The sequence below is a fragment of the Podarcis melisellensis genome (genome assembly GCF_964234715.1).
Source record: "Podarcis melisellensis genome assembly, chromosome: 2".
Classification (NCBI taxonomy): domain Eukaryota; kingdom Metazoa; phylum Chordata; class Lepidosauria; order Squamata; family Lacertidae; genus Podarcis; species Podarcis melisellensis.
The window spans coordinates 30,914,420-30,942,215 of NC_138529.1; the positions used below are offsets into that span (position 1 = coordinate 30,914,420).

Here is a 27,796-nt window from a genome sequence, read left to right on the forward strand (position 1 = left end):
TTATTTCTGCATTGTATTGATTAGTACATTGCACTCCACCTTTCCTCCATATTGGAACACAATGCAGTGTACACAGGGTTCCCAGTCTGCCTCCCTAACCCACCTGCTGATGAAACCCATACCTCTTTAGCATGAATCTTAGCTAAGCCAGGAAGCCACTGGGACATTTTGTTAAGTCATTCCCTTTTAACACCCCCATAAATATAACTTTTTGATTGAGATTCTGTGTGTGGATTGCTTTTCAGCACGGTATATATATATATATATGTGTGTGTGTGTGTGTGTGTAAATATCACTCAGTAAAAGCCTGAGAATATGCTGTGAATAGTAAGCGAAAGAGAAGGAAGCAACTGAGGAGATTTGAGGAGTAGGTTGATGGAACCTGTTATCAAACAGGACCAAAAGGGCAGATTGCAGGGCGGGGGATGGCAGAAGAACCACATGTTTGCTTCAAGAGAAGGGGGATGTTGAAAGAGGATGGAAGTGGAGCAGGGGAGGATTAACCTCTGGTAAATAACAAAGGTCACCAGAGGCAGAGACAAAGGTTTCTTTTGACATCTATGAAGTGATGTCCCTGCAGAGGTGGACCAGGCTCTGGCCTCAGAATACAAAGCCGCCAAATAATGCCTCTGTGGGAGATGGACCAAATGTCTTTCCCCCCTCTCTACACAGATTTCAGTTTGAATTAGAATTAATTGTGGAAACGTTGTAGTGGAAAGTTGGCTTTGCTAATCAGGAAGTGAAGCTCACAAATTAGCAGTGCTGTGGTCAAGTGAATGTCACACAGAGTAGCAGATAGCATCAAGTTATAGGGGAAAGACCAGTGTTATTATAATGGGCTTGGGCCTGTGAACCCTCAGTTTGAATTCCTCCTCAGCAGGGTGAGGAGGAGTTACTGTGTTTCATCCTAGCATATGCTATGGTCCTTTTTGTGAATCCAGCGTAACAAGAGTGGGCATTTACTTATGCAACAGAGCTTCTCCTTTCTTTCCTCTTCCCTGCACCTGCATAATTTGGGGTTGGGAGACCCTACAGAGCAGATTTTGGGGGAAGCTGGCAGAGAGAAACCAGAAGTCCCATTGTGCAAGCAGATTTCCGTTGTAGAAGTTGGCAGACATCACTGGATGTCACCCAATATTAGAAAAAACTTGCAAGGCATTTTGTACACTAAAAGGTGAAAACTATGTATCCGTTCACCCTTACATAGGTTTTATTCAATCCCAGGGCACAGTTATCCCATAACTGGGATATCCCATAAACAACAACAAAAAAGGAAGGGGAAATTGGTACACATATATTTCCAGACACCTTGATTACTATAAAAGTCTGTCAACGGGACACCCCCCCCAAAAAAAATAACCAAGTTAAGTGATGAAATGTCTACCTCAGAAGTGGGAAACCTCACCTGAGAGCCAGTGTGGTGTAGTGGTTAGAGCGGTAGACTCGTAATCTGGGGAACTGGGTTTGCGTCTCCGCACCTCCACATGCAGCGGCTGGGTGACCTTGGGCCAGTCACACTTCTCTGAAGTCTCTCAGCCCCACTCACCTCACAGAGTGTTTGTTGTGGGGGAGGAAGGGAAAGGAGAATGTTAGCCGCTTTGAGACTCCTTCGGGTAGTGATAAAGCAGGATATCAAATCCAAACTCCTCCTCCACCTGTGGCCCACCATATGTTGCCGAACTGCAGCTCCCCTCATCCCTGACTATTGGTCATGTTGGCTAGGGTGATTCTTAAAAAAGAGAGACCGCATTTAAAGCATAAGTTTCAGAAAACACTAGACAATGTGTCACATGGAGTATTCACAAAAGAATTTTAAAAAACCCAATAAAGCCATGCAATATTAATTTAAATCTGCAAAATATTACTAAAACCCACAGTAGGTAAGCAAGGAGAGTTTTAGTCAACCGCATCCAGAAGGCCACAGGTTCTCCACCTTGGGTTCATAGCAGAAGTATAGCAGGAAGGAAGCCACATGTTTTGTTACCTGAGATTAAGGACAAGATAGTATCTTCCTCCATTCCATGAACACATGCTGACTAGACTGGTAGTCAGAATTGTATTTTGACACTGGCAGTGGGACACCATTCTCTACTGAGTGGTGATGGGCTGTAGCTGAAGGCCGTGGGCTATTTCATTGGAAGATTAACTATATCCCGCCTCTGGCATTCTCCAGCTTTTGAAAATAAGGTACCGGTAAATAAATACTCTGTTCCTTAGTTTAGCATGCAGTGACCACTTCTCATGGGAAATTAAGTCTGCAGTCCTGAGCAAATTGGATTTTTCCTACTAAGCACAAATAGAACACCCAATATAACAACCCTAAAGAAACACACAAACATATAACCATCAGTGTTACATACACAGTGGTACCTCGGGTTACATACGCTTCAGGTTACATACGCTTCAGGTTACAGACTCCTCTAACTGAGAAATAGTGCTTCAGGTTAAGAACTTTGCTTCAGGATGAGAACATAAATCGTGAGGTAGTGGCGCAGTGGTGGCAGCGAGAGGCCCCATTAGCTAAAGTGGAGCCTCAGGTTAAGAACAGTTTCAGGTTAAGTACGGACCTCCAGAACGGATTAAGTACCTAACCCAAGGTACCACTGTAACCACTTTGTGTTAGCCATTCTTTAGCACTTCATTGCATGCAGGAGTCACCTTTAATGTACAAACTAATGTTTTATTTTATACATGGTAAATATGCAGTTTGGGCTAGGGAGTGTCTCCAGAAGGACATATGTGAGTGTGATTGTGGGTGTGTCCAGGTTCTGAAAGTTAATATATGAAACAAAGAGTGGCCTGACTTCCTGAATGGTGTCACGTAGTACTGTATTTTGCCCTTAGCAAACCTCTTAAGTTGTTGTAGAGACAAGTACCCGTACTTGATAACCCTTTTCCATTTGAGTAGGGTTGTGGGTTTTTTGTTGCTTAGAACTACCTTCCCAAACTTGCCTCCTGTATCATTCCTCCTGCAGGGCATAAAGCAACTTGAGAGAATTTTTTAACAGCAAAAAGACTAGTGGGGAGCAGGTTAGGAAGCCCATCCCCACAATGCTCATTTGTGGAAGATTACATCTGATCTTAGGGATGCGGGTGGCACTGTTAAACCACAGAGCCAAGGACTTGCTGATCAGAAGGTCAGCTGTTTGAATCACCGCGACGGGGTGAGCTCCCGTTGCTCGGTCCCTGCTCCTGCCAACCTAGCAGTTCAAAAGCACATCAAAGTGCAAGTAGATAAATAGGTACCACTCTGGCGGGAAGGTAAACGGCGTTTCTGTGCGCTGCTCTGGTTTGCCAGAAGCGGCTTAGTCATGCTGGCCACATGACCCAGAAGCTGTACGCCGGCTCCCTCGGCCAATAAAGCGAGATGAGTGCCGCAACTCCAGAGTCGGCCACGACTGGACCTAATGGTCAGGGGTCCCCTTTACCTTACACCTGATCTTATAAAGAGAAAACAATCGGAAGAAACCTGCACTAGGCTCAGTAATGTGGCCCCTAAATTAGTTAATATTTGCCTTAATGTTGTTTCTTCTGTTTTTATTATCAAGTACCTCTATACTTAAGGACATAAAATGAGCCTGCTGGATCAGGCCAATGGCTTATCTAACCCAGCATCCTGTTCTCACAGTGGCCAGCTCAGGTAGATGCCCATGAAAAGCTTGCAAGCAGAACCTGATCACAACAGCACTCCCTCCCCACCCCCCCACCTGCAGTTTCCCATCCACTGGCATATGGAGGCATGCTGCCTCTGACTGTGGAGCTGGAACATTGTCGTCATGGTTCGTTTGTCTGCTTTTCGAATTTGTCTAATCTTTTAAAGCCTTCCAAGTTGGTGGTCATCACTGCCTCTTGTGTGAGCAAATTCCATAGTTTAACTGTTCATTGTGTGAAGAAGGGCTTCCTTTGGTCCATCTTGGATCTTCCAATATTCAGCACCATTGGCTACCCACCTATTCAAGAGGCATGGGTAGGCAAACTAAGGCCTGGGAGCCGGATCCGGCCCAATCACCTTCTAAATCCAGCCTGCGGACGGTCTGGGAATCAACGTGTTTTTACATGAGGAGAATGTGTCCTTTTATTTAAAATGCATCTCTGGGTTATTTGTGGGGCCTGCCTGGTGTTTTTACATGAGTAGAATGTGTGCTTTTATTTACAGTGCATCTCTGGGTTATTTGTGGGGCATAGGAATTCATTCATTCCCCCCCCCCCCTTTTCCTTTTCAAAATATAGTCTGGCCCCCCACAAGGTCTGAGGGACAGTAGACCAGCCCCCTGCTGAAAAAAATTGCTGACCCCTATTCAAGAGTTATGAGACGTCCAGGAGAACATTTCCTTACCCACTTTTGCAGCACCATCAAACATGCCACCTTGCCCCTGCAATTGAGAGGGCTGGGGCCATGTGATGGAAGCACGCCTCCTCCTTGAAAATTCATGGGGGGGACCCTCGCCCCACTCCAGATGGCACACCAGAACACCATGCATAATTTACACACTGCTATCATATCTCCTCATATATAGTTTTCTCTAAACAGCTTCATAGAGGAGTTGCTCCAACTCCGTGATGATTTTGTTTGCCCTTTTCTGAACATCTTCCAGCTCCACAATATCCTTTTTCAAGTGAGGTGACCAGAATTGTACTTCAAGTGTGATTGATTTGTGTAGATTATTATATTTATATTATAAGCTTATGGTATCATATTGGTTTTAACTTCTTATCAACAAAGAACAGAGAGGGTCAGTCTGTGATATTAAATTGGCTGTTGGGATTCTGCCACAGAATAAGCATGAACAAAAAATGGATAATCACCTAGGATATAATTGAAACCTGTTGACAAATCTAAGTGAAATATGGAAAGATTTTCAATAAGTTCTTCAAAAAAGGATTACAGCGCTTCCTTTGTTGTCTTCCCTGTGCTCTTCATTCTTTTCTTTTAAAGAAGTCATGTTATCTAGCTATGGATCTTATTGCCAACGTAGGTTAAAGTCACGGGTGATACTGCTATGATAGGAATAGTAATTAAGAATTTGCTTTATTTTATTAAAATGGCCCAAATGATGCAAAACAGCAACAGGGCGTTATAGTTTTACTTCCTGATATAGTACTGCAAAGGCAAGAAAGAGGAGGGTGAACAAACTACTTTGCATATTCAAGCCACAACTCCTTTTGTTCCTACCTACATGGGGAGAGCACTTGATTTAAGAGAAAGCAATAGGCCTGAGCTGTTTCATGTGATTTACGGGTCCAATGTATAGTGAGAGGCAGGATGTCAAGCACGCCCTCAGGAACAACTCACAACTGAGTCAACCTGAAGTGAATGCTACATCCCATCCCCATTCGTTCCTTCTTTTGTTTCTAGGCAACAGGCTGGGGAGCAGAAGCACACGTCTGGAGCCTGCTTTTCCTCCATTTTCGGTTGGTAAGGTTACCCTGTATTTACGTGTTGGTTTGTAAATATGCGCTGTGTGAATGAGGACTGAGGGGAAGCTACTTGGCTGGATCAGGACATGCGACTACTTTGCCAAGCGCTTCAATCTGATGGCTATGATCAACCCAGAGAGAGGTGTCACGAGTACAGCCTGCATATGCGTTTGTGTGTTTTTAACCAACGTTGAAAAGAACGCCTTTTTTTAAATACATAGGGATAGTGCTGCTTGTAAATGTTAATATGCGATCTAAAGGGTTTGTTGTTGTTGTTTTAAAAAACTGTGTGTATATTCCAGCAGGTGTAGGTTTTATATTCAGATTGCAGGCAAGGAGAATTGGGGAAATAAAGGGGTGGGGAAGCTTGTGAAAACGTCTCACAAGGCAGTAATGTGCTTGTTTCCGGCCTTTTATTGTGCACGTGCTCTCTCTCTCGCTCTCCTCATGGGCAGCTCTCGCCAAGAGGAATATTATATTCTAAAAGTAGCCATTGGTCGCTTAGTCGGTGCAGTTGCAACAAGAAGTAAAGGCGAGGCAGGGTTGGCTGCAGATGACCTTAGGCAACCGCTGTTGCCAGATCAACGTTTGAAAAATAAGACGCCCGGTGACAGTTTGGGAAGCCGCCTTCTATGTATTCTGTGGAATGGACCATGGAGCTCGGGGATGTTCTGTATTCTGACAGTCTGATCCATCGCGTTACGCTACCCAAACTGAAGAGCCCGGGAGGCTGAATTTAAAAAGCGTCCTCACTGAATTTGCTTCAGCCCGTTAAGAGATCGAGCTCGGCTCCTAACAGCAGTGAGTTCAGTTCTCTCCCTCCTTTCATATAAATGGATTGAATCATGAGGGTTATAAAGCATTTAAATGTATAACGGCGGTCTTCTTGTTGGAAACGCCATCTAGAGCAGATATTAAAAAAAGGCGCGTGGGTCGTCTTAGCTGCAAAGCCATTAAACTTTCAGAGGCTGGCGCCTTACTTTCTTAACAGCCAGAGGGGGTAACAGAATACGTGATTCGATTTCCTTCAGATCTGCAGATCGCCAATGGTGCTTGGATTATGATGAGGGAGAGGAGTCGTCCCCCGCCCCCCACGCGACTTTTCTCCTCTAAAAAGCCTTATTATGTGACCACTTAACGGCTCCGGGGTTGGGAACGGCAGATAGCTGATGATCGGACAGAGTTGTTCCTGTTTGGTTGTTTAATTATAACTTGACCCGAATTAGATATTGCCAAGCGTTGCATCCGCGTGCGTGTTTGCTGGTTCTGAAGCAGGTTTTGAGCTATCGAGATAACGATCTTAAAATCGGCTTCGAGGGAGAATGTGTGCGTTGATTTGTTCCCCCCTTCTACAGATGGCTGAGGCTACGCGCGCTTTCCCGGCAGGGAATGCAATACTATACTAGAGCAAGTGCTCTGCTCTCTCTCCCCGGCTCAACCACGAGGTGAGCGCGTGTCTTCCTTGGTAATTGCAGCCGGCACTTCCGGTCTGCCCCTCTGTCACGTCCTGCACGTCTGCATGCGGGAAGACGTCCCCAAGTGCTCTAGCCAGCCTGTGCCGGCAGCCCTCGTGGTCTGGGCGGGGAGGCTCCGGGGTGGAGCCAAAACCCCATTGGAACCGCGTTCCAAGCGGAGCCCCCTCCGCCCTCCGAAGCGCCGCCTCCTCTCAGATGCTCTCCTGGATCCACCGTGATCCTCGTAAGAGGTTCCCGCTACCAGATGCTGCACTCCTGCCTTTGCAGCTTTGCATTAAAAAATGCAGACTTTACCCCTTGCACTGCTTGGTCTTTGGTGTGTAAGTTTCCCCGACGTGCCTGTGTGTGTTTATCCGTATGGCAACTGAGAGCACTTAATGCATCAGATGAAGTGAGTTGTACTAGTCCACGAAATTTTATTTTAACGGTTTTATCTAAACAAAACAAAGTTAGGTATGAAACAGACAATCAAGAAAAATACAGGTAGAATAACAGCACAGCAACATATTTTATGCCACACTATATTTGTTGGTGTTTAAGGTATCTTAAGACGTGGTTATTTAAATGGCACAGTGAAGCCTTTGGTAAGTTGTCTACCTCCTATCTGGTAAGTTGTCTACCTCCTATCCTGTGGGACTGTGAAGCACCGCTTGCCTTTAAGGACTTACCACAGTGTAGTGGTAAGTCCTTAAAGGAAAGCCGTGATTCTTTTCTAAAATGAGAGGTGCTCCAGACACCCTAGAAATCCCATTTTTGACCCAAATCCTGCTCCCTATTTGCAAGTGGATGAGGGCAACCATTTCAGGGGTATATAATCCCTGTATGTCTTCACAGGCACATAGTCCTGACATTCACAATAGCTGCTAGTAGAGCTTCGCTGTAAGCAAGCCCTGACTCTAGCGCTGCATGCAGGACTGGCCTCTGGGAATTTTGAAGGTCATGTGCAAAGTGGGCACTGATGTCCCCTATATGATGTTATAGAGGAGATAAAATTCTAGTTGCTTTAAAAATGAGGTCCAATTAAACAACCTCCAGCCAAGGCTAATGCTTAGTACATTACAGGTAGGTAGTCGTGTTGGAAGTGTGCATGCAGATGAAAGCTCATACCAATAACAAACGTAGTTGGTCTCTAAGGTGCTACTGGAAGGATTTTTTTTTTTAAACATTAATTCAGTCCCTCTCATTCAGTGTCAATGTACAGCACCTGTAACTCTTTCTTACCTAGTAGACTAGAATTAATATGCTTTTAAAAGAACCCTCCTGTTCTTTCTATTGGAAGATTCTTTCAGTGCGAGTAGCGTGCTGGTCACTGTGCAGAGAGCACAAACATTACATAACTCTGCTTGCTTTGAAATGGCTGTGCTTTATTGCGTAATAACACCACAGCTCTGCAGTACGTACAGGAGAGTCAGCGGTGGCGTTATGAGACGGAGTGCTGAAATTGGTCAGGCAGATGCAGGTTTTAAATCTCTGCTCAACCATAAAGCTCATTGCATGACCTTGGGGCAGTCCCTGCTCCTGTTTACAGAGACAACGGGGAGAAAAAAACAATGCACGTGCGGTACCTGAACACCCTGGGGATGTGTGTGCAATAAAAGTGGAATTAAAGCCCCCTGCTCAGCACAATCTGCACAGAGATTTTGCTCATACGATAAGGCTGCCAGGAGCTACAAGTCATGATGGTTTTGTGTATTGCTTCCAGTACTGGATGTGGTACCCTCTGATTATCAGAAACTGCAGATCACTCTTTGTGTGATACTAATGTGCTGCTCACCTGGTTGGCCATTGTGAGAACAAGGTGCTAGGCTATATGGGTCATTGGCCGGATCCAGCGGGGCTCTTCTTATTGTCCTTAATATTCTCAATATGTGCACACTTCCTTGGAAGCATGTCCCATGATAATGGCTGGGATTTTAATTAAGCATGCATAGGTTGTAAGAGTTGTACTGGACCCAAAAGCAAAATACAACAAAACAAAACAAAAAGCCAGACTTGTTGAAGGAGCTGCATAGTCTGGGGAATACATTAGGACTTAGATCTCTAAATAGATTCCCCCCCCCCTTTGCTTTTTAATTGTACTGTGCAGCAGCAACATTCTGGCCACCAAAATATAATGGATGAATGAGGAAAAACCAGAAGTCAGCTTTTCCATTCATATGTTACACACACTCGTGTTAAGATGTTTCTATATCTCCAGGCACCAGAAATATGCTCCCCACCTTCGAGGTCTGGGAAAATCCTGGGTGGCTTTTCTGAATTTTACAACCCCTGAAGCTTTTGTTGATTAAAGTAGTGGCTCTTGTAGTGGCAGGTAGTGGACACAGCTGTTCACCTCTACAGTGAGATTTTGAGCCACCATTGCTTATCGCGAATTGTCTCTTTTTTGGCACTGGTAAAGAACAACTTGACATGACAGAATCTGTATGGGGAACAATAAAGTAAAATGGAGGAGAATGTCTTTCGTTCTGGATTAAAGCAAATCCCATGTGTCATTCCTTTTTAAAAATGTGTTTTCTTGAATTAAGCTCTCCTAGGAATAGGCTTAGCCTTAATTGGAAAATGGCATCAGTGTTCTGCTGAAATCAACATGGGAGTTCATAATTCATTTTCATTTAATGTGTTAAATGAGAGACAACTCACACAAATTAATGAACTCTCATATAATTGTCTTGGCAAGGATATGCACAGTAGAAAATTAGTGTTGTGTGATTTGAAGGGGGAAATGGGCAGGGATTTATCAGTAGACAATTCTGGTAAAGGCCAGAGTTTCTGGTTACACATTACACCAATTCTTATTCCTGTAGAGGACATTTGTCACACAATCTTAGACTGTCTGCTCAGAAGCCCCATTCAATTCAATGGCATTGGGTACTGTATTGCAACCTCAGTACCTTATTCATAGGCAGAGGAGATGAGGAAGGAGAAAATGAGCTGATTTGAAGGAAAGGAGGAACATTCACATTTTATAAGGTAAAACCTGGAAGCTGAGTTGAAGATGAAACAAAGGAGGGTGGGGAATAGGGACGTTTTTGAATGATAAGATGGTTGATATAACACAGGCATGTCCAATTCCCAAGAGACTGCGATCTACTCCCACTATTGGACTGACCAAAGTTGTTGAGCTTTTTTGGGGGGGGGCAAAGTTGCTGAGCTATTTTGGGGGAGACAACAACAAAGTTGCTGAGATTTTTGAGGGGAGAAATCACCTACGGTGTTGAACTTTTTAAAAAATTTTATTGGGAGGAGGCATCACTCAGGAACACATGATAGACCAGGATTGACCAGGCACATCCCGTGATCGACCGGTAGATCACGATCTACCGGATAGACATGCCTGATATAACAGATAAAAGAAGAGCAGGGAATGAAAATTTATAATCCCACAACTGTAGCAGATGTGAGCAGATCATTCCTGCTTCCCCATCTCTCAAATGTTTATTGTACCCTTTTGGCTGAAAACAGACCCTCAAGGGATCACCTCACATGTGTGTGTGTTCGTTCTCTCTCTCTCTGGTAATTAGGGGAGGCCCAGCTCTAAATGTCCTGACTTTCAGGAGCAAAGCTGGTACCCCCCACCCAATAAATTAATGTAAAATTAAATAAATTGAAAAACAGAATAATCAACTATCAGTACAATTAAAAAAAGCAGAACACTAAAGAACAAATAGGTAAAGGTAAAGGGACCCCTGACAATTAAGTCCAGTCGCGAACGACTCTGATCCTAAATCCCTCTGAAATTATCCGGCTTTTAATGTTTTCAGAAAAGTTGTGAATCTGAGGAAACTGAGTAGATAGCAAGTTCCATAGGATAGAAGGTACCAGATACGTTCCTGACCCTAAGCACCTGTGTGTTTGTTTGTTTGTTTGTTTGTGTGTGTGTGTGTGTGTGTGTGTCTATGCATATATGAGGTGATACCTAATGTATCCTGGGTCCAGGCCATTATGGCCTGAAAGGTTAAGACTCCACACTGGCAAAAAGTTAGAAACCACTGGAGCTCTTTCAAAATGGATGATGTAACATGCTTTTTGCTGTTAGCACTTGCAAAACACAGGGCAGTTGCACATCCCACTACCTTAAATGTTCCCAAGCATTCATTAAAGCAGCCCTAAGGCAGTGCTTTCTTTTCACAGCCAGTGATTTAAACAGCATGAAGTGTAGATGAAGGGGGAGAGCAGGAGATGACCCAACTATCCCTCAATGACCCAACTATCAGCTGCTGCCTTACCTGAAGAGGCGTGCAAGAGAAGGCAATGCACAGTGGTTGAATACAGGTCAGAGATCATCATCTTGCTGCATTGCTAGAAGTCAGATAGCGTCGTACTTCAGAAATATCCTGGCTAGAGGATTTTCAGGGATGAAGATTACTCCTGGGGATGGAGGATAGGATGGCAAAATATCCAGTTGAAGGAAATCCCTTAAGTCAGGAGTTCCCAAAGTGTTTCATTCAGGTGGTCCATGGCGCGTCCACATTATTCATTCATTAATTCCATTTTTGTTGCTTCTTTTATTATTTGTGTTTTATTGCATTACAATTTACCGTAAATTCCACAGAATTTAAATTGTAATATAGAGTAGGAAGTAAAAGCAGCCCCTAGCAAAGCACAACACCATTACCACAAAAGACAGAAAAATCTTTCAGTGATCTGCTGAGGCCCACAGCGATTTTGTAGTGATCTGTGGGGCTGGGGGGTGGGCAAAGAGGTTGGGAGCCACTGCCTTAAGTCATTTCGCTTGGCAGGCAGATGGCTGCATTTTGGAAGTGAGAAAGGGCTCAGGATGGGGGATGGAGAGAACCCTGTCACCGAAGAATGACTGATGTGATGATGAATGCCAAGTCTTCTTCATATGCTATGTACATAGGGAAGTTTGTTAGCTGGGTTTCTGCCTGAGTTGCTGCCAGGCAGAACGGTGCAGGAGAAAAATGAGCAGCTGGCTGTGAGTAGGTGTTTGCATGGATGGATGCAAGTTTCTATGGGGACAGAATAGCTTATCTCCTCCAATACCAGATCTGCTTTTGAGAGGAAAGGGGAAAGGATTTTCATAAAGGTCTCCTGCAGCAAGACCCGATGGCTTATGGGTACTGAGTGCTTTTGTTTATCTTTACTGAAGCTGTCTGGAGCTAATATATATTTAGATTCAGATATAGATTTGCTGTCCCTGGAAAGTGCATCCATGCCAGATAGCAAGCAAATTACCTGGTACTCTTGCATATACAAACAAAACCTGATAAAAGCATTATGTAGCGCTGGCTTTTGCAGCTACAGTTCAGGAGCAATACCATGATGAATTGCCAAACAATTTAATTGGCAGACAGGCGGTACATATGAGAAAGCCAGGGGCTTCTTTCTGAGAAAACTGCTTTTTCTCCCTCCCACTTTACTAAAGCAATAACTCAGATGGTGGACTTAGGCATTTGTTCCCTTATTAGTACTTTTATTTTTCAGCTTCTTGTGATAGTGAGTGATGGTTCAAATCCAACCCTTTTTTCTAGAAAAAAACCCCCACCATACTGCTGTTAAACACTGATTGATTTAATAGCCCATCTGCCTACTTAGACATTTTGCTGATGGATATTTGATTGACAAGAGCATAAACTCTGTTGGGCAGTTAAGAGAGGGACCTCAGATAACCCTTACTGTAAGTTCACTAGCGGAGACTCAGAGGATATATGTTAGGAGTACGTATAGGAAGTCATACATCAGTGCCAGAAAATGTGGTTTCATTGTAGATTGGGTAAGGATCTGCATGATACTGGGGAAAAGAATTTTCACTCTTCTTGTTGCAGTAATAAAACAGCAAGCCTTACAGTACAATAATGACACTTACCAAAATGTGGGCATCTTCAGCATTCCTTAATTTTTTTTTATGGAAAGGTGACTGCTTTGCTGTTCAAGGCCCAAAGTCTCCCTGGGCACATGGAACATGTCGCCTCATTCTTCGGATCGTGCCATTTATAATCGGAGTGTTGCTTTCATGCCGGTTTCATGTTCTAACTTTATGCAGCTCAAGACAGCCTGTGTATTTGTTGTAACCGAATCTTCTCCAGCAGAGATGATGAAGGAAAAGCATTTGGATGTTTTCCTCCTGAAAGAGCAGCTTCATGCAATAGATCTGCTCTGGAAGGCTCTGCCAGGTTTATTTCTGGAGCTTGACCGTGAGATTGTTTCTTGTAAATTGTGCAGCCCTGGGCCTAAATGTCACAGAAAGGACTCTGAATGATCACATACTCATCACCCAGTCGTCTAGACACCAAGTGACTTCATTTGCAGCTCTTGCAGGGTCAAATGAATCATATAGCATGTAATAATTTCATGGCCATTGTCTTGCAAGCAGTAGGTATTGCTTAGAGATAGACATATTTAATACAGCAAATAACTGAATCCACTGCCTTTGTTCCTTGACTGGTAGCATGTGGGGACTGGTAGCATGTGGGGACATAGGAAGCTACAGTATCTTGTACCTAATCAGACTATTTGTTTATCTAGTCCAGTATTTTTGGATTTGGCTGGCAGCAGCTCTCCAGGCTCTCAGAAAGAGAAAGATCTTCCAAATAATTTGCTACCTGATCCTTTAAACTGGAGATGCTGTGGACCTTATGCATACAAAGCAGCACAACCGCTGACCTTCTGAACAACCTCCTGACCCTTCTGAAGCTGGGAACTTTTAAGTGATTTTTGCCATTAGCCAAACAGAAAGTTAATCTGTTCTGGATAAATTTATTAAACAAAAGAAACAGAATTAACAATATATGTATTAATTTATTTTATTAATGATGTTTATGTGCTGCTTAATATGTGAGATCCTTAAACAGTTTACAGTGGTACCTCGGGTTACATACCCTTCAGGTTACATACGCTTCAGGTTACAGACTGCTATCCCAGAAATAGTACCTCGGGTTAAGAAATTTGCTTCAGGATGAGAACAGAAATCGTGCTCCGGCGGCGCAGCGGCAGCAGGAGGCCCCATTAGCTAAAGTGGTGCTTCAGGTTAAGAACAGTTTCAGGTTAAGAACGGACCTCTGGAACGAATTAAGTACTTAAACCAAGGTACCACTGTACATTAAATACAATAAAATCATTTTAAAAAGGAAAGGGAAATCTTAATAATAAAAGTAACAACAACAACAACAACTTTATTATTTCTACCCTGCCCACCTGGGTGGGGTTCCCCAGCCACTCTGGGTGACTTCCAGCACATATAAAAACACAATAAGATGTCAAACATTGAAAACTTCCTGGCACAGGGCTGCTTTTAGATGTCTTATCAAAGTTGTGTAGTTCTTTATCCCCTTGAATAATTATTATTATTTTACTATATAAAGCATTATGATCAGGAATACAAAGAAATACATTGATTGAAAGGAGAATCCATCAAAACATTCAGCAAAACAGAGCCCTCAATGAATCTTACGAGCCTGGAAAATTCTGCCTAAACAAATAGGTCAGGGAGTGTTAAAGTTTGCCACTGTTTGTAAATGTGGGTATATAAATTTATCCACATATTTAATGATTGGAAAAATATCAACAAAATCAAACAACCAAAGCATTACAGTATTTGAACCTTACAGTTTAACAGGTCTGTGACCGTGTAATAAATGATTGATAGATAGATGTCACGGTTGTATGTAAGACCAATGTGTGAGCAGGCCTGTGCCAAGAAGCCCTCACATACAGTGAGAATGTCTGCCTTCACAGAATGCCCATATGGGGAGCGGGGAGACTATGTGCAGCTCTGTACTTGCAGCGGTCTTACACATGAGTATAACTTCTGAATAGGGCACAGCTCTCTGCTCTAATGGTACTATATTCATACACATTTTGCATGCTGACATTTTCAGTTATCGCTGGTTTAAGAAACGACTCTGCTATGTAGTATTCATCCAAAATGAATTGGGTGAAGCCAGGTGGAAGTTGTCCTTTGGAAGATCTATTCATAGGAGAAACACATCCCAACACTTACTGCATCAGATAGATAGATAGAATATTAAAACAACAAGGACTTGGTCAGTTAGAGCGTGGTGCTGATAATGTCAAGGTTGCGGGTTTGCTCCCCATACTGGACAGCTCCATATTCCTGCATTGCATGGGGTTGGACTACTAGATGATCCTCAGGGTCCCTTCCAACCCTAAAAGGTAAAGGACCCCTGACAGTTAAGTCCAGTCACAGATGACTCTGTGGTTGCGGCGCTCATCTCACTTTACAGGCCAAGGGAGCTGGTGTTTGTCCAGTTTTTCCTGGTCATGTGGCCAGCATGACTAAGCCGCTTCTGGCGCAACGGAACACCGAAACCAGAGCAGCGCATGGAAACACCATTTACCTTCCCGCCGGAGCGGTACCTATTTATCTACTTGCACTTTGACGTACTTTCGAGCTGCTAGGTTGGCAGGAGCTGGGACTGAGCAACGGGAGCTCACCCGTCGCGGGAATTTGAACCGCCGACCTTCTGATTGGCAAGCCCAAGAGACTCAGTGGTTTAGACCACAGTGCCATCTGCGTCCCTTCCAACTCTACAATTCTATAAATATCCCATTTCTGTCTTCTGCAAATCTTGCTCAAAAAGGACCTCCCACTTTCTGCTCCACTCTCCAAGTACACAGCTATACAGATGTTAATGCAATAATAACTGGTAGACAGTGGGGGCTGGTCCACTAGGGAGAATGGGTCACTGTCCCATCAACTTCAGTCTGCCATCAGCTAGCCCCCACTTGTCTGTCTCCTTACTTGCAACCAGTCCAAGGGTTGTCCACTGCTTGTCAGAGCTTCCTCTACCTAAGTCTCAGTGCTGGCCTTATAGAACTCAGCAAGTTGGCTCTGTCTGTTGATCTCCCTGCCTTCCACCCTACTGATCCCAATGGGCACCAGTCACCACTGCTGGGAATAGGGCAGACCTTTTTCTGCATAAGAGACCACTTCATCTAAAAAGCTAGCCTTGCCTTCCATAGGAAGTCAACTTTTATGGACCCTACTGTATTAAAATTATTCATTGCATAACCAAGACTGAGCTGATCATATCTTATGGTACTGATGGAATATTTAAATACATTTCTTTTATGTCTTAGGAAACAGATAAAATCTCATCATGGGAGCTGTGGTGGTTGACGATGGTCCTAGCGGAGTTAAAGCCCCAGATGGCGGCTGGGGCTGGGCTGTTCTCTTTGGGTGCTTTGTCATCACGGGATTCTCCTATGCCTTCCCAAAGGCCATGAGCGTCTTCTTTAAAGAGCTTATCCGGGAGTTTGGTGTTGGATACAGTGACACCGCGTGGATCTCCTCCATTCTGTTGGCTATGCTTTATGGAACAGGTAAGTACTTACAACAGTCTAAAACTGGGGTAATAAATACATGAAAGAAACATAGTACTCTATTTTATTATATATATATTATAAAGCGTGGCTTTTGCAATAAAATAGTTTGTTCCCCAAACCAAGAAAACAAGGGCATTAAAAATAAGCAAGTCTATAAAGGCAGCATTAAAATACACAAGTCGGAATAAAACAGACTGAAGGTGAAGGGACCCCTGAGCATTAGGTCCAGTCGTGACCGACTGGGGTTCTGGCGCTCATCTCACTTTATTGGCCATGGGAGCCGGCATACAGCTTCTGGGTCATGTGGCCAGCGTGACTAAGCCGCTTCTGGCGAACCAGAGCAGCGCACGGAAACGGCGTTTACCTTCCCACCAGAGCGGTACCTATTTATCAGCTTGCACTTTGATGTGCTTTCGAACTGCTGGGTTGGCAGACTAGCACAAGTCAAAAAGTTCAAAATAGTAATAAGATCTATTCCAGGTGCTGGGAAACCATCCATGTAGGTGCCAGGTTCTAATGCTGGGGTGCCACACTGAAAAGGCTCCTTTCCTAGTGATCACCTGTCATGGCTCAGGCGGCAGCAGAACTGGAAAAAGCTCTCTGAATATGATCTAAAATAGAGTGGAGAACCTTCTGGGGCCAGATGGGACAACTTTGGCAGGTGGGTGTGATAACCCACATGGTACTCACCTTATGTCATGGGCAGTGAGTTCAAGCCTGCTTTCTGCAGGGGTCAGCCACATAATTAAATTCTCCAAGGGGAACTTGGTTGCACAACAGGTCCACTGGGCTTACACTCACAGACAGGCTTGAACTCACATTGATCCATTGGGCTCTTGGTAGTCACATTGGTACCTGCTCCATCCCTGGTATCACAAATGGTGCCAGGGGTGGGGCAGGTGGGTGTGGTTTATAATGGAAACGTGAAGGCCAACAATATCTTGTACACATTAAAAAAAAAGAAAGCTAACATTCTCGTATCCTCCAGATGTGCTGGGTAAGCAACAGCAATCTAGAGCCTTTGTCAAATGAAAAGGAGATGGGAAATGGAATCTGACGTCTTCAGACTCAAGGTCTTCAGACAACTGAATCTGGGTGGGCCTTATGAGAAGAAATACAAACTGCAACTGATAGATATATTAATGATCTGGGAAGTAAACATCTTACCCATTCTCTCTTTTGCTCAGGGCCCCTGTGCAGTATGTGTGTCAATCGGTTTGGCTGTCGTCCTGTTATGCTGGTTGGAGGCCTGTTTGCTTCATTGGGGATGATCACTGCTTCCTACTCCACTAATATAATACAGGTCTACCTTACCGCTGGTGTCATTACCGGTAAGTGCCAGTGTCAAAGAACCAGCCAGTGGTTCTTTGTGACTGTGTTACATGTAGCTATGCTACTGGTTGCAATAGCTTGTGAGAAATGGTGAGACAATTGAGGGTGGGGGCATGTGGTACAGCATCTCTTTGATGTGCTTGTTTTGTATTTGTGGGGAGATGTGTATGATCCCTTAATGGCATTCTTAAATGGTACAGTTTCACACTGCATGCACTGGTGTAAAGTAGTTCCAGTTACAGATAGGTAGCCGTGTTGGTAGCCGTGTTCGGAAAGAGAAGCTGCTGAATTGCAACTTATTACCAAACTTAAAACCATGGAGAGACCTGGTCTGAACAAAGACATTGGATTCTTATCTCATTATACATGACAAAGCCATTTTTCACCTTCTCACCCCTTGCTTTTTCCTGTAAGACCTATTGCAGTCGTTAAGAGTCGTCAACAGGCTCATCACAGCTATCTGCCAATCACCCATTTCCACCACCCTTCTGAGTAATACCCCTCCCCACCTTCTCACTATATAGAAGGGTCTGGTGACTTCTGTTTCAGTGTATCTGAAGAAGTGTGCATGCACACGAAAGCTCATACCAAGAACTAACATAGTTGGTCTTTAAGGTGCTACTGGAAGGATTTTTTTTGTTTTGGTGTAAAGTAGGTCTCTCATTCACAACGCCCATTCTGTCTACCACTTCCTGACATTTTCTAAAGCACTCCTTTTACCATATGCATTCTCTTTGTTGACTGGCCTCAGGCGTCTTCTCACTTCCTTGCAGTCAAACATCAGTTACCATTCTTGGTTCCTCTGCCAGGTCAGTGAGGTGCCTTGCTCACAACTATCCACACGTAGCTGCAAGCGTGAGTCTGTTGCTGGTTGTAGGGCCCTTCCAAACTGGATTTGTTTTTGCAGGTGGGTTCTGCAAGATTGCATCAATGCAGCAGTGTATTAGTGATGGATCTACAGTGGTACCTCGGGTTACATAAGCTTCAGGTTACAGACTCCGCTAACCCAGAAATAGTACCTCGGGTTAAGAACTTTGCTTCAGGATGAGAACAAAAATTGTGCTCCGGTGGTGCAACAGCAGCAGGAGGTCCCATTCGTTAAAGTGGTGCTTCAGGTTAAGAACAGTTTCAGGTTAAGAATGGACGTCTGGAACGAATTAAGTACTTAACCCGAGGTACCACTGTATACTAGACTGTCCACACATCATTCTGTTTTATTTGTTGTTCAGCGACGATTCTCCAATGTTGTTGCATTATTGTTGTCTGGAGCACTACCCTTGTACTATGGCGCAACAAGATGGGGGTGGGGATGGGAAACATGGAACACTTGTTGTATGAAAAGATACAGAATTTCGGCAGGAAATTACAGAACATGCACTGATTGAAAATAAAGTGGTATGTCCGCCCTGAATTTTGTTGGTGGAAACAGTATGGAAAGAGGGATTGTGTATAGGTGTCCCAACACCACCATGAACACAAATAATCATAAATGCATAATAAAAAGGATGGGGGGGGGTGCCTTCATTCCCATAAGTGTATCTGTGATTGATAAGCATCAGGTACAAAATGAAATCAAATGAGATCTCTCATATATTTATGTGATTACTATGGTTACTTTTTTTTTTGGTGGGTTAGAAAACGGAATATTTCTTTCCCTTAAAATAGGCACAAAGCAAGACTGGTTCTGTATGTGTGAAAAGAGCTAGTCCAGGCATGAGCAGGTTATAGTTTCCCATGCAGTGTTAAGCGTGTAAGGGCAAAAGAAGTAATTATAATTTAACAGTTTTCAAGTTACTCTATTTTATCAAAGCAACTAGAAAATATATATATATTATGATGGGAAGATCTCACACAGGTGAAGGGAAGCAGTGGGGAGGAGGGGAAGGTTAGGTTGAATTTGGGAAATAAAATAATACATGGGACAGCAAAGGATATACAGTGGTGCCTCGCAAGACGAAATTAATCCGTTCCGTGAGGCTCTTCGTATAGCGGTTTTTTCGTCTTGCGAAGCAAGCCCATTGACAGCTTAGCGGATTAGCGCTACAGCTGTCAAGCGGCTTCCAGCGATCAGCTGTTAAGCAGCTTATCAGCTGAACAGCTGATAAGCGGCTTAGCGGCTTAAGAAAAGGGCGGAAAAAAGCGAAAAAAAACCCGCGGGGGGATGCAAGATTTTTTCCGTCTTGCGAAGCAACCCCATAGGGGAATTCGTTTTACGAAGCACCTCCAAAACGGAAAACCCTTTCGTCTAGCGGGTTTTTCGTCTTGCGAGGCGTTCGTCTTGCGGGGCACCACTGTAACAGATTCTTATAGAATAGTAATATATTGTAACCAGAATAGAAGTTTAAAAGGGGAAGTAAAGGTACTTTTAGTATTCATTATTGTAATAGTTATTATTATTTCTTATTGGTAGAAGGCAATGTTAATTTAGACTTCTTTGTTTTGCTGTCTGTAATTTTTTTTCTTTTTTAAGCCAATAAAAAAGGGGGGGGGAAAAATCAAGATGCAGTGAGTCTTACCAGACTTGATCCAGGCGTTTCCATGTTTCATGGACATATAGACTGTAAAACCTTAAAATGTGCCGTTTTAAATTCCTTCCAAAGTTTCCCACTTCCCCAGCAGAGAAAAAGACCACACTTTTGGTAACTTAAAAATGTTTTACTTACAAACTCTCCAAAGGACAGCTTGATGTGCTTTTCCATACAGCATTCAGAAAAGTTGCACAGGTGGTAAAACTTAGCTTAGTTCCAAAGTGGTAAAAGTTCCTACATTCTTGGTACAGGAATTCAGGAGTACTTGGTGAGAGCCACGTGGTTGAGCTGGAACAACCAGCTCACATCTCTTTGGGGGTTCTCTAGTAGACTGAGGGGCAACAATAGGCTTGATTACCCATTTCCTTCCAAGATAAAGGAAGTGACCCAGCTAAGCCTGGCAGGATAGCTTACTCTATGGTATTAACCCTTTCATACATTAATTAGACTTAAACATATTGGCTATATGAGGCTGGTTATATTGGTTATATGAGGCTGGTCTTCCTGCACAGGTTTGGACAAGAGCATGCAGCCCTTAAAGATATGCTGATGTCTTTGGCCATACCCCAAACCGTACCTGGTCTATTTTTGTATCTTGAGCTGTGAATTGCTCACCTGCAGTATAGAGCACTCCTGTTATATATGCTGAATGTTGTTCCTGATTTAAACTCTGGCATCTGTTCTGTTTCAGGACTGGGCCTGGCGCTCAATTTCCAGCCGTCGCTCATCATGCTGAATCGCTACTTTAGCAAAAAGCGACCTTTGGCCAATGGGTTGGCTGCAGCTGGAAGCCCTGTGTTTCTTTGTGCTCTTTCCCCCTTGGGGCAGCAACTACAGTATGAGTATGGATGGCGAGGAGGATTTCTCATCTTGGGGGGGTTGCTTTTGAACTGCTGTGTTTGTGGAGCTCTGATGAGACCGTTGGAGGCTCCTAAAAAACCTGACGCTTCTCAAGCGGCCCCTGAGAAGCAAGTCAAGAAAAAGCTACTGGATTTCAGTGTCTTCAGAGATCGTGGCTTCGTAATCTATACAGTAGCTGCATCCATCATGGTGCTGGGCTTATTTGTGCCCCCGGTCTTTGTGGTGAGCTATGCTAAGGATATGAAGAACCCAGACGGCAAATCAGCTTTACTTCTGACCATTCTTGGAATGATTGATATCTTTGCTCGGCCCATTTGTGGAATAGTGGCTGGCTTGAAGTGGGTTAGGCCCCGTTGTGTCTACCTCTTTAGCTTTTCTATGCTCTTTAATGGTTTTACTGATCTCATGGGGTCCATGGCCTACAATTATGATGGACTGGTGGTCTTCTGCATTTTCTTTGGCATTTCCTATGGAATGGTTGGTGCTCTTCAGTTTGAAGTTCTCATGGCTATAGTTGGCACACAGAAGTTTTCCAGTGCCATTGGTTTAGTTCTCCTGATGGAGGCGATGGCTGTTCTAATTGGACCACCTTCAGCAGGTAAATGTTACATTCAGTTCATTTGCTATTTGGCAGTTAAGGGATGGGGCAGGTTTATGGGGAAAGACAGAAAGGTGATGGCAATTACCATGGGACACAACTTATTTTATTTTGAGGAAATGAATGGCAGGCTTAGCTTTGAAGCCTCCTACATATTTGTTCGCCCCATGGCTATGTTAAGAACATAAGAAGAGCCTGCTGGATCAGACCAGTGACCCATCTAGTCTAGTAGCCTTCTTCTCACAGTGGCAACCAGTTGGCTATTAGGAAACAGGACTTGAATACAACAACACTATCCACTCCTCTGGTTCTTGGCAACTGGTACCCAAAAGCATGCTCAGAAGAGCAAAGACATGTGCAAGAGCAGACTGAGGATCAGGGACAAGGTGGAGTGGTTGTGGTTACAGGCCAGCTTTGTCAATCAGCCAAGAAGTAGCGCACTCACATGTACCATACGGAAAGTTAAAGAGCTATCAGAATTCATAGGGATTCTAAATTTATTGAAAATGTTTCTTCAAATTAAGAGAGTTGGGAACTTAGAGAATGGGTTTGATTGAACATGTTGTTGATGAAGCTGTGAATTTTCTCTTCCAGGGAAAGTCTTGGACGCAACACACAAATATATGTATGTTTTTATTATGGCTGGCGTTGAAGTGGTCACTTCGGCTTTGGTGCTGGCTATAGGAAATGCCTTCTGTATTAAAAAACCAGCAGAAACACACACACAAGAAGATGTCGCTGAAAGAGAAGAGTTAAACAAATCTGGAAACGCCAAGGTGGACTCTATTGAAGTGGAACACTTTCTGAAAGACGAAAAGAACGGGGAAGTTGTAACTAACCCAGAAACCTGTGTGTGAATGCGACATGGACGAATGCCATATATTTAGAGGAGGAGTCAGAACATTTCAACACTTAATTTATTTTAGAAATAGGACTAGCTTAGGGCTGGGCCATCTTGTTTGGGAACTGGAGGCCAACCAGCTTGTGAGATCACCCTTTGGAAGCTGGCTTGTTTAAAAACCTTTCTCCCCACTTAAAATGGGGTTGATCTTCAGGCTAAGCTGCCTGGGCATACCTACTGCTGTAAGCTAAACAAATGGCCTTCTAAACACATGTAGAGGTCCCACTACGCATCACAAGAAAATGCTCACTTCGATGAAACTGTATTTTAACTAGAGAGGAAGTGTACATAAATATTCCCGTAATGCAGAGGAAATACCCGTCTATTTTTGTGTGTGTGGTGCACCTCAATGTATCTTCCATGTCTTTGTGTGCTTAAGGAGGAATGGCTTAGCAAGGAGAAATCTCAGGGACTTGGTTGTCTCTAATAGGTTTTCCAAACCTATTCTTTTCCACATGTGTTTAGGTCATTTGACTCAACCCTAATCTAATTTTGATAACCTGTACAATTTTCAATAACTTTTTGGTTTGTTAAATTGATTTTTTATGAGTTTTGTTTTCATTGTCCTTTTTACTGGAAATATTATACATGTACCGAGAAGGACACTGCAGTCCGTCCCAGAAAACTCCACAACTGCTCTTCTCAAATGACATCTGGAGAAAAGTGATGTTTAGTTCTAGCAGGCCAAAAGAGCATTCCTTGTGTGCTCCCTGCTCAACTCAGCTTTAAGAACAGACCCTCATTTATAGAGGAAGCCCTTCCAAACACAGGTGATGGGTATTCATTTTTAGATGTGAGCCTCCAACATTTGCAGGTTCCAGATGATACTGGAGGAGGGGGAGCACCCACACCTTGCGTGATCAGGCGCAGAAAAGGAGTTGCAAAAAGGTGCTAACCAAATGCATTGTCACTAAACACCGTACATCTCTATTTTGAGGCATTCATGGGATTGTTGGTCATTACAGGATAGAATGGTTGAAAGGAAAAAGAGGAGGGCAAAGGAGGTAGGTTTGCCTCCTCCATATTCTTTGGAATTAATACTCCAGTGGTGCAGCTCTCCTGTCTCTGTAACTCTCAGCAGCTTGTGAAGTAGTATGTGGACAATCAGACAGCAAATGGCACCCTTTGGGGACAGAGGTGGGGTTGTTTGCAGAGGTGAGATGGGTTTCATTTGGAAGCACAGTGTTGGGGGAGGCGAAAGCAGTTTAACTCACAGCATCTCCTTAAAAGAACTGCTAGGCTTGCTCCGGGATTCGCACTACCACTTAATGCATGTTAATCACAGTCATCTCACAATTAACATGGACTCTAACCTGCTCCTTCGTAAAGTATTTTAAAGATGGGCTGATGATTCTGAGGGCTTGCATACACAATTAGAGGCATTTGAGGTTCTTCCACAGGTGAGTGTTTTAGGGTTATTAGTTCTGAATGAAAAACCACATATGCGGATAGTTGATATAAGGAATTGAGGTTAGAATTTTGAGTTGTGCATCGATCCCGTCCTATGGTTTACATAGGGGGTCAGCAAGTGGCAACCACAGGCAGAAACCTGGCCTGCAACATGAAGTGTCTGGCCAGCCTGTTACTATACTACACTACATTCATGCCCTACAAGCTCACTAGACAGGTAAGATGACATGATAGCAGACGGATATTGGCTTATTCCTCTGCTCTTGTACCATTCCTTACACCATGCGTATGTGGAAAACGTCAGGCTCTTAGTGGAAGGGAGATTGATGAAGGGAGACTGAAGAGGATACATGATAATCTTAGTGGGAAAAGGATGGTAAAACAATTCTGCCATGCACTCTGAGCCCAGAAATGAGGTCAAATTCATGCATGTATGTCCCAACTCACGGAGTTAGAAAATTGGTTGTCACTTGCTTACAAGATCACTAAATGATGACTGGGCACATTCTGCCAGTTGTCAAAGATGATGGTTCTTTCCCTAAAAAGGCAGTGAGATATTAGCCCTGTTCACTCATTCCCTCTCATGTGATTCCAAGTGTTTGAGTGAAGAGAGCAGGGACACAGTTGCTAGCACCCTCTCTACATTGTGATCCCAACAGCTTGTAGTTGTGTTGCTCTCTACACAGTCAAATGCAATTTCTGCAGCAGTGAAAGCAGGCTCCTCCCTAGGTAAATTCTGCTCAAACACGCAGAGGGATGCAGGGAGGGGCTGATGGGGACATGATGGAGGGAGTGAGGCCAACAAGTGCACTTCCTCCTCACATGCATGTGGAGGAATGAATAGGAGCATTGCCAAGAGACTAAGAAAATAGTCAGAGACTTCTAATCTCTAACATAATGTTTAACCAAAGGGGGAATGTGCTGATTATTACTTTTGATAACATTACATTTAGCAGAAACTTCTATTCTTCTGAATTTAGTAGTAGCAGCTGATGGCCAAACCCAGGCAAAAACGACCTCACAAAACTTAGATCAACCTTGATCTGGAATGCATAGTATTTTGGGTGAAGATACCAAGATCTAAGTTAACCTACATTATGAGAAGGAAATGATTGCTCTGAGCACCAAGACGAGGTGTCAGGTTGATGCCTTGATGAAACGATTAAAAATGGTAGGCTAAGAAAGCTGTACCACATAAAACATTTGCAAGGGAGGGCATGTCAGCTTCGGGGGGGGGGCAGTCCAAAGCTGGCTCCTCAATATAGCCAAAAATTCATTAATATGTTCCTTAATCAAGTTCCTTAATCAAGATAAGAATTGATCTAGTGAGAACTCCATACTGGCTATTGAATTAAAATGTATTTGATGGCAGGGGCCAGATGTTTGCCTGATAATTTTATTATTTTGTATTCTCCTAGACATGCATACATCAGCTATTTATTTGTAAACCCAGTACATTATTTGTACGGAACAGTCTCCTTGTCCTCTTTCAGCCTCAGATCCTTTGCAGAATTCTGGCTATGCCTGTTGATTTAAGATGGTTAGGAAACATGTGTTCTGCTGCACTGACTCATGTAGAGCTTATTCAACACCATACATCTGCTTCTGGACTGTGCTGGGGGCGGGGGAGCAGAATCATGCCCTCAGCAAATGCTGTACTCTTTATTATTAAACTGCAGTGTGGATTACACTTCCAGTCCTAGAAAGCAACATGTTGATTGTTGTGAAATAAAAAGGAAAGAACTAAATATTAACAACTTCCCTACTCCCCAAGCTTCAAAAGCTATTTGTCAAGGAGTGAGTGGGGCTGCCATTTTGATAAAAATAGTAATAATAAACGACTCAGCTCAGTAGCCCTCCGGATCGCAGCTTACATATTTAGATGAGAAAAGGAGAAAGAGAGAAAGGAGATAAGAAATGGGAAGCTAGAGCCATAGGGAAGTGTTGCTTTCACCTCACTGGACTTGGCCAAACAGTAGTTTTAAACAGTCACAAATGCTGGGAGGAATGATGTACCTTTGCTCTTCCTTTGTCCAAGCTCCTACCAGGTGTCATTTTTTAAGGGACATAAATTTAACTAGCTTGTGAAGTGCAGGATTTCAGAAATCAGGGACACAAAGGAAGATCCTTTTACTGGGACAATTTGAGTCTCGGCTTCATACATTTCTTCTCAAGGCAGAAAGCTGCTTACGCCTTTGTTCACAAAAAGCAAGGAAAAAAACCCATCACCTTCTCATTGACTATGTATCTTAATACCTTTGAGTTCCTTTTTTGGGGTGGGGGCAAAATCTCTAGAGAAGAAATGTACTATGCATAATGTACAATTAACAACATTTCCACGAGTTTCTACGCTAACTGCAAGGGATAAAAAGAACCCCTACCTCTTGGTGCAGTTCTGTGAAGTAAAATTTGCGACACTGTTTTCTGTTTGGTACATGGCTATAACTTACACAGTGCCAGATGACGTTTGACTATTCTATATTTGATGGACTTTTCTGTTATCCCCTCCAGCTGTTTTCTAAAAGGAATGTATGTAAACATGTATGTGTGAGTGCAAATGGGCGCAAAAGGGTTGATGCAGGAGAACACGTCTGCAAATGAAAATGAGCTACAGCAGCTTACACACGTACCCTTTGATCCAGAGACTTGCATGTGCTCAAGAACACACATAGCATCTCTTGAATGGACAAAGGTTCTGATTCTTTTCAAGGCATGCGGCACACGTATCAGGATATGCAGCCTAGGTCCCCAGCATGCCGTTCTAAGATGAATGGGGACGATTGTGTGTGCAGGGGAAACTGTGGGTCCATTGATACTCTCGCACACAGATCCCTGCATTCAGGTATCCGAATAGACAAAAGAACCAACTTGGGTTCTCTACTACAGAAAGCAAAAGTACCAAATTATTTTTTATTCTCTTTTTAAATACGTAGTATATAAAGATCTATATTTTTATCCGTTTGGAGGAGGCGTGAAAGCAGTTGAACCAAATAGGTTGAATGATGCAACAGACCTTTAAATAGTGACCAAGAGCCTTGTTTTCCCCTGCTCCCTTCAACACACAATTGCTGAAGGCACACATCACCCTGGGGCATGAGATGAGGGTGTGTGAGCACAAGATGCTTGGAAACGATCCATTCTGGTGAGTCCCTTCTATGCTATTTTATCCAGAGTCTATGCAATTCTTTTCATACTTCAACAAAACTAGCCCCCTTCAGCCGTTATCGTACGCTCAGAGGTTTGCCTTCTTCATTCTCAAAAGTGCAGCAGCTCAGTGGTGAGGGAGGGTTTCCAGGAGAACAAAGCTCTTGTGTGCTATGGGCAATGTTTTGTGCAGGATTTGTCTGTCTCAGTTGTCGGCGTGTGCGTGTGTGCGTGCAATATATGGCTGTGTACGACTGTGCTCGTGACAGGTTTGAAGCAAGTGAAGTCACTTTTGTCCCTGCTTTCATGTAAATGCACTTTAATGTAATACAATGTGGATGTCATGTCAATGTAATCTGGATTTATGCTTTTCTAGTGAACTGTTACAACCATAGTGAATAAAGCTATTTATTCTGTTGTCAAAATATTGTTGCATCAGGAATTATGGCTCTGAAAATTCATTCTTCTGCTATTTTTATTTTATTCCGAGGCATAGTCAACAGCCTAATTTTCTATCCAGCCTCAGCTCAGGCATCTATTTGTCGTGCTAGGTTTCCAAACCAGAAACATAAAAATAGATAATGCCTCTGAGAAGCAGATGGAAAATAATCATGTTCACACTTCTAGAATGAGGGAGAGAAGACTTCTAGATCAGAGGTTGGTGGGTCCAGACAGATGTAAGCTAGGCTATTTTTCTTGAAATAACCCACTGGGCTTGGAGGGGTGTGTTTTTTTATTTCTGACTACTTTGCAAAAACATCTGACTTCTCCATCAGGTTGCTTTGTCACTTTTAATCTGCAGTTGTCTAGGTGATCTTTGCCT

The 27,796-nt window shown here is 43.4% G+C and overlaps 2 protein-coding genes across 6 annotated transcripts in view; both read left to right on the forward strand.

Annotated features, from left to right (window-relative positions):
- Nucleotides 1-27,398, forward strand: part of SLC16A3 (solute carrier family 16 member 3) — a 32,460-nt gene extending 5,062 nt beyond the window's left edge. The window contains exons 1-5 of one of the 5 annotated variants that reach the window (XM_081899781.1): nucleotides 5,227-5,416; nucleotides 15,954-16,196; nucleotides 17,387-17,530; nucleotides 20,751-21,518; nucleotides 22,113-27,398. In XM_081899781.1, coding sequence (XP_081755907.1) covers nucleotides 15,974-16,196; nucleotides 17,387-17,530; nucleotides 20,751-21,518; nucleotides 22,113-22,375 — 1,398 coding nt within the window. In that variant the 5' untranslated portion in view covers nucleotides 5,227-5,416; nucleotides 15,954-15,973 and the 3' untranslated portion in view covers nucleotides 22,376-27,398. Of the gene's footprint in view, nucleotides 1-5,226; nucleotides 5,417-5,468; nucleotides 5,587-5,834; nucleotides 6,220-15,953; nucleotides 16,197-17,386; nucleotides 17,531-20,750; nucleotides 21,519-22,112 lie in introns of those variants that run through there. The other 4 variants (XM_081899784.1, XM_081899785.1, XM_081899782.1 and 1 more) reach the window with 4 other exon arrangements.
- The window catches only part of MBTD1 (mbt domain containing 1), a 126,809-nt gene continuing 105,873 nt past the window's right edge, over nucleotides 6,861-27,796 (forward strand). The window contains exon 1 of the mRNA XM_081899665.1: nucleotides 6,861-6,871. The gene's annotated coding sequence lies outside the window, so the exon portion shown is untranslated. The remainder of the gene's footprint in view (nucleotides 6,872-27,796) is intronic.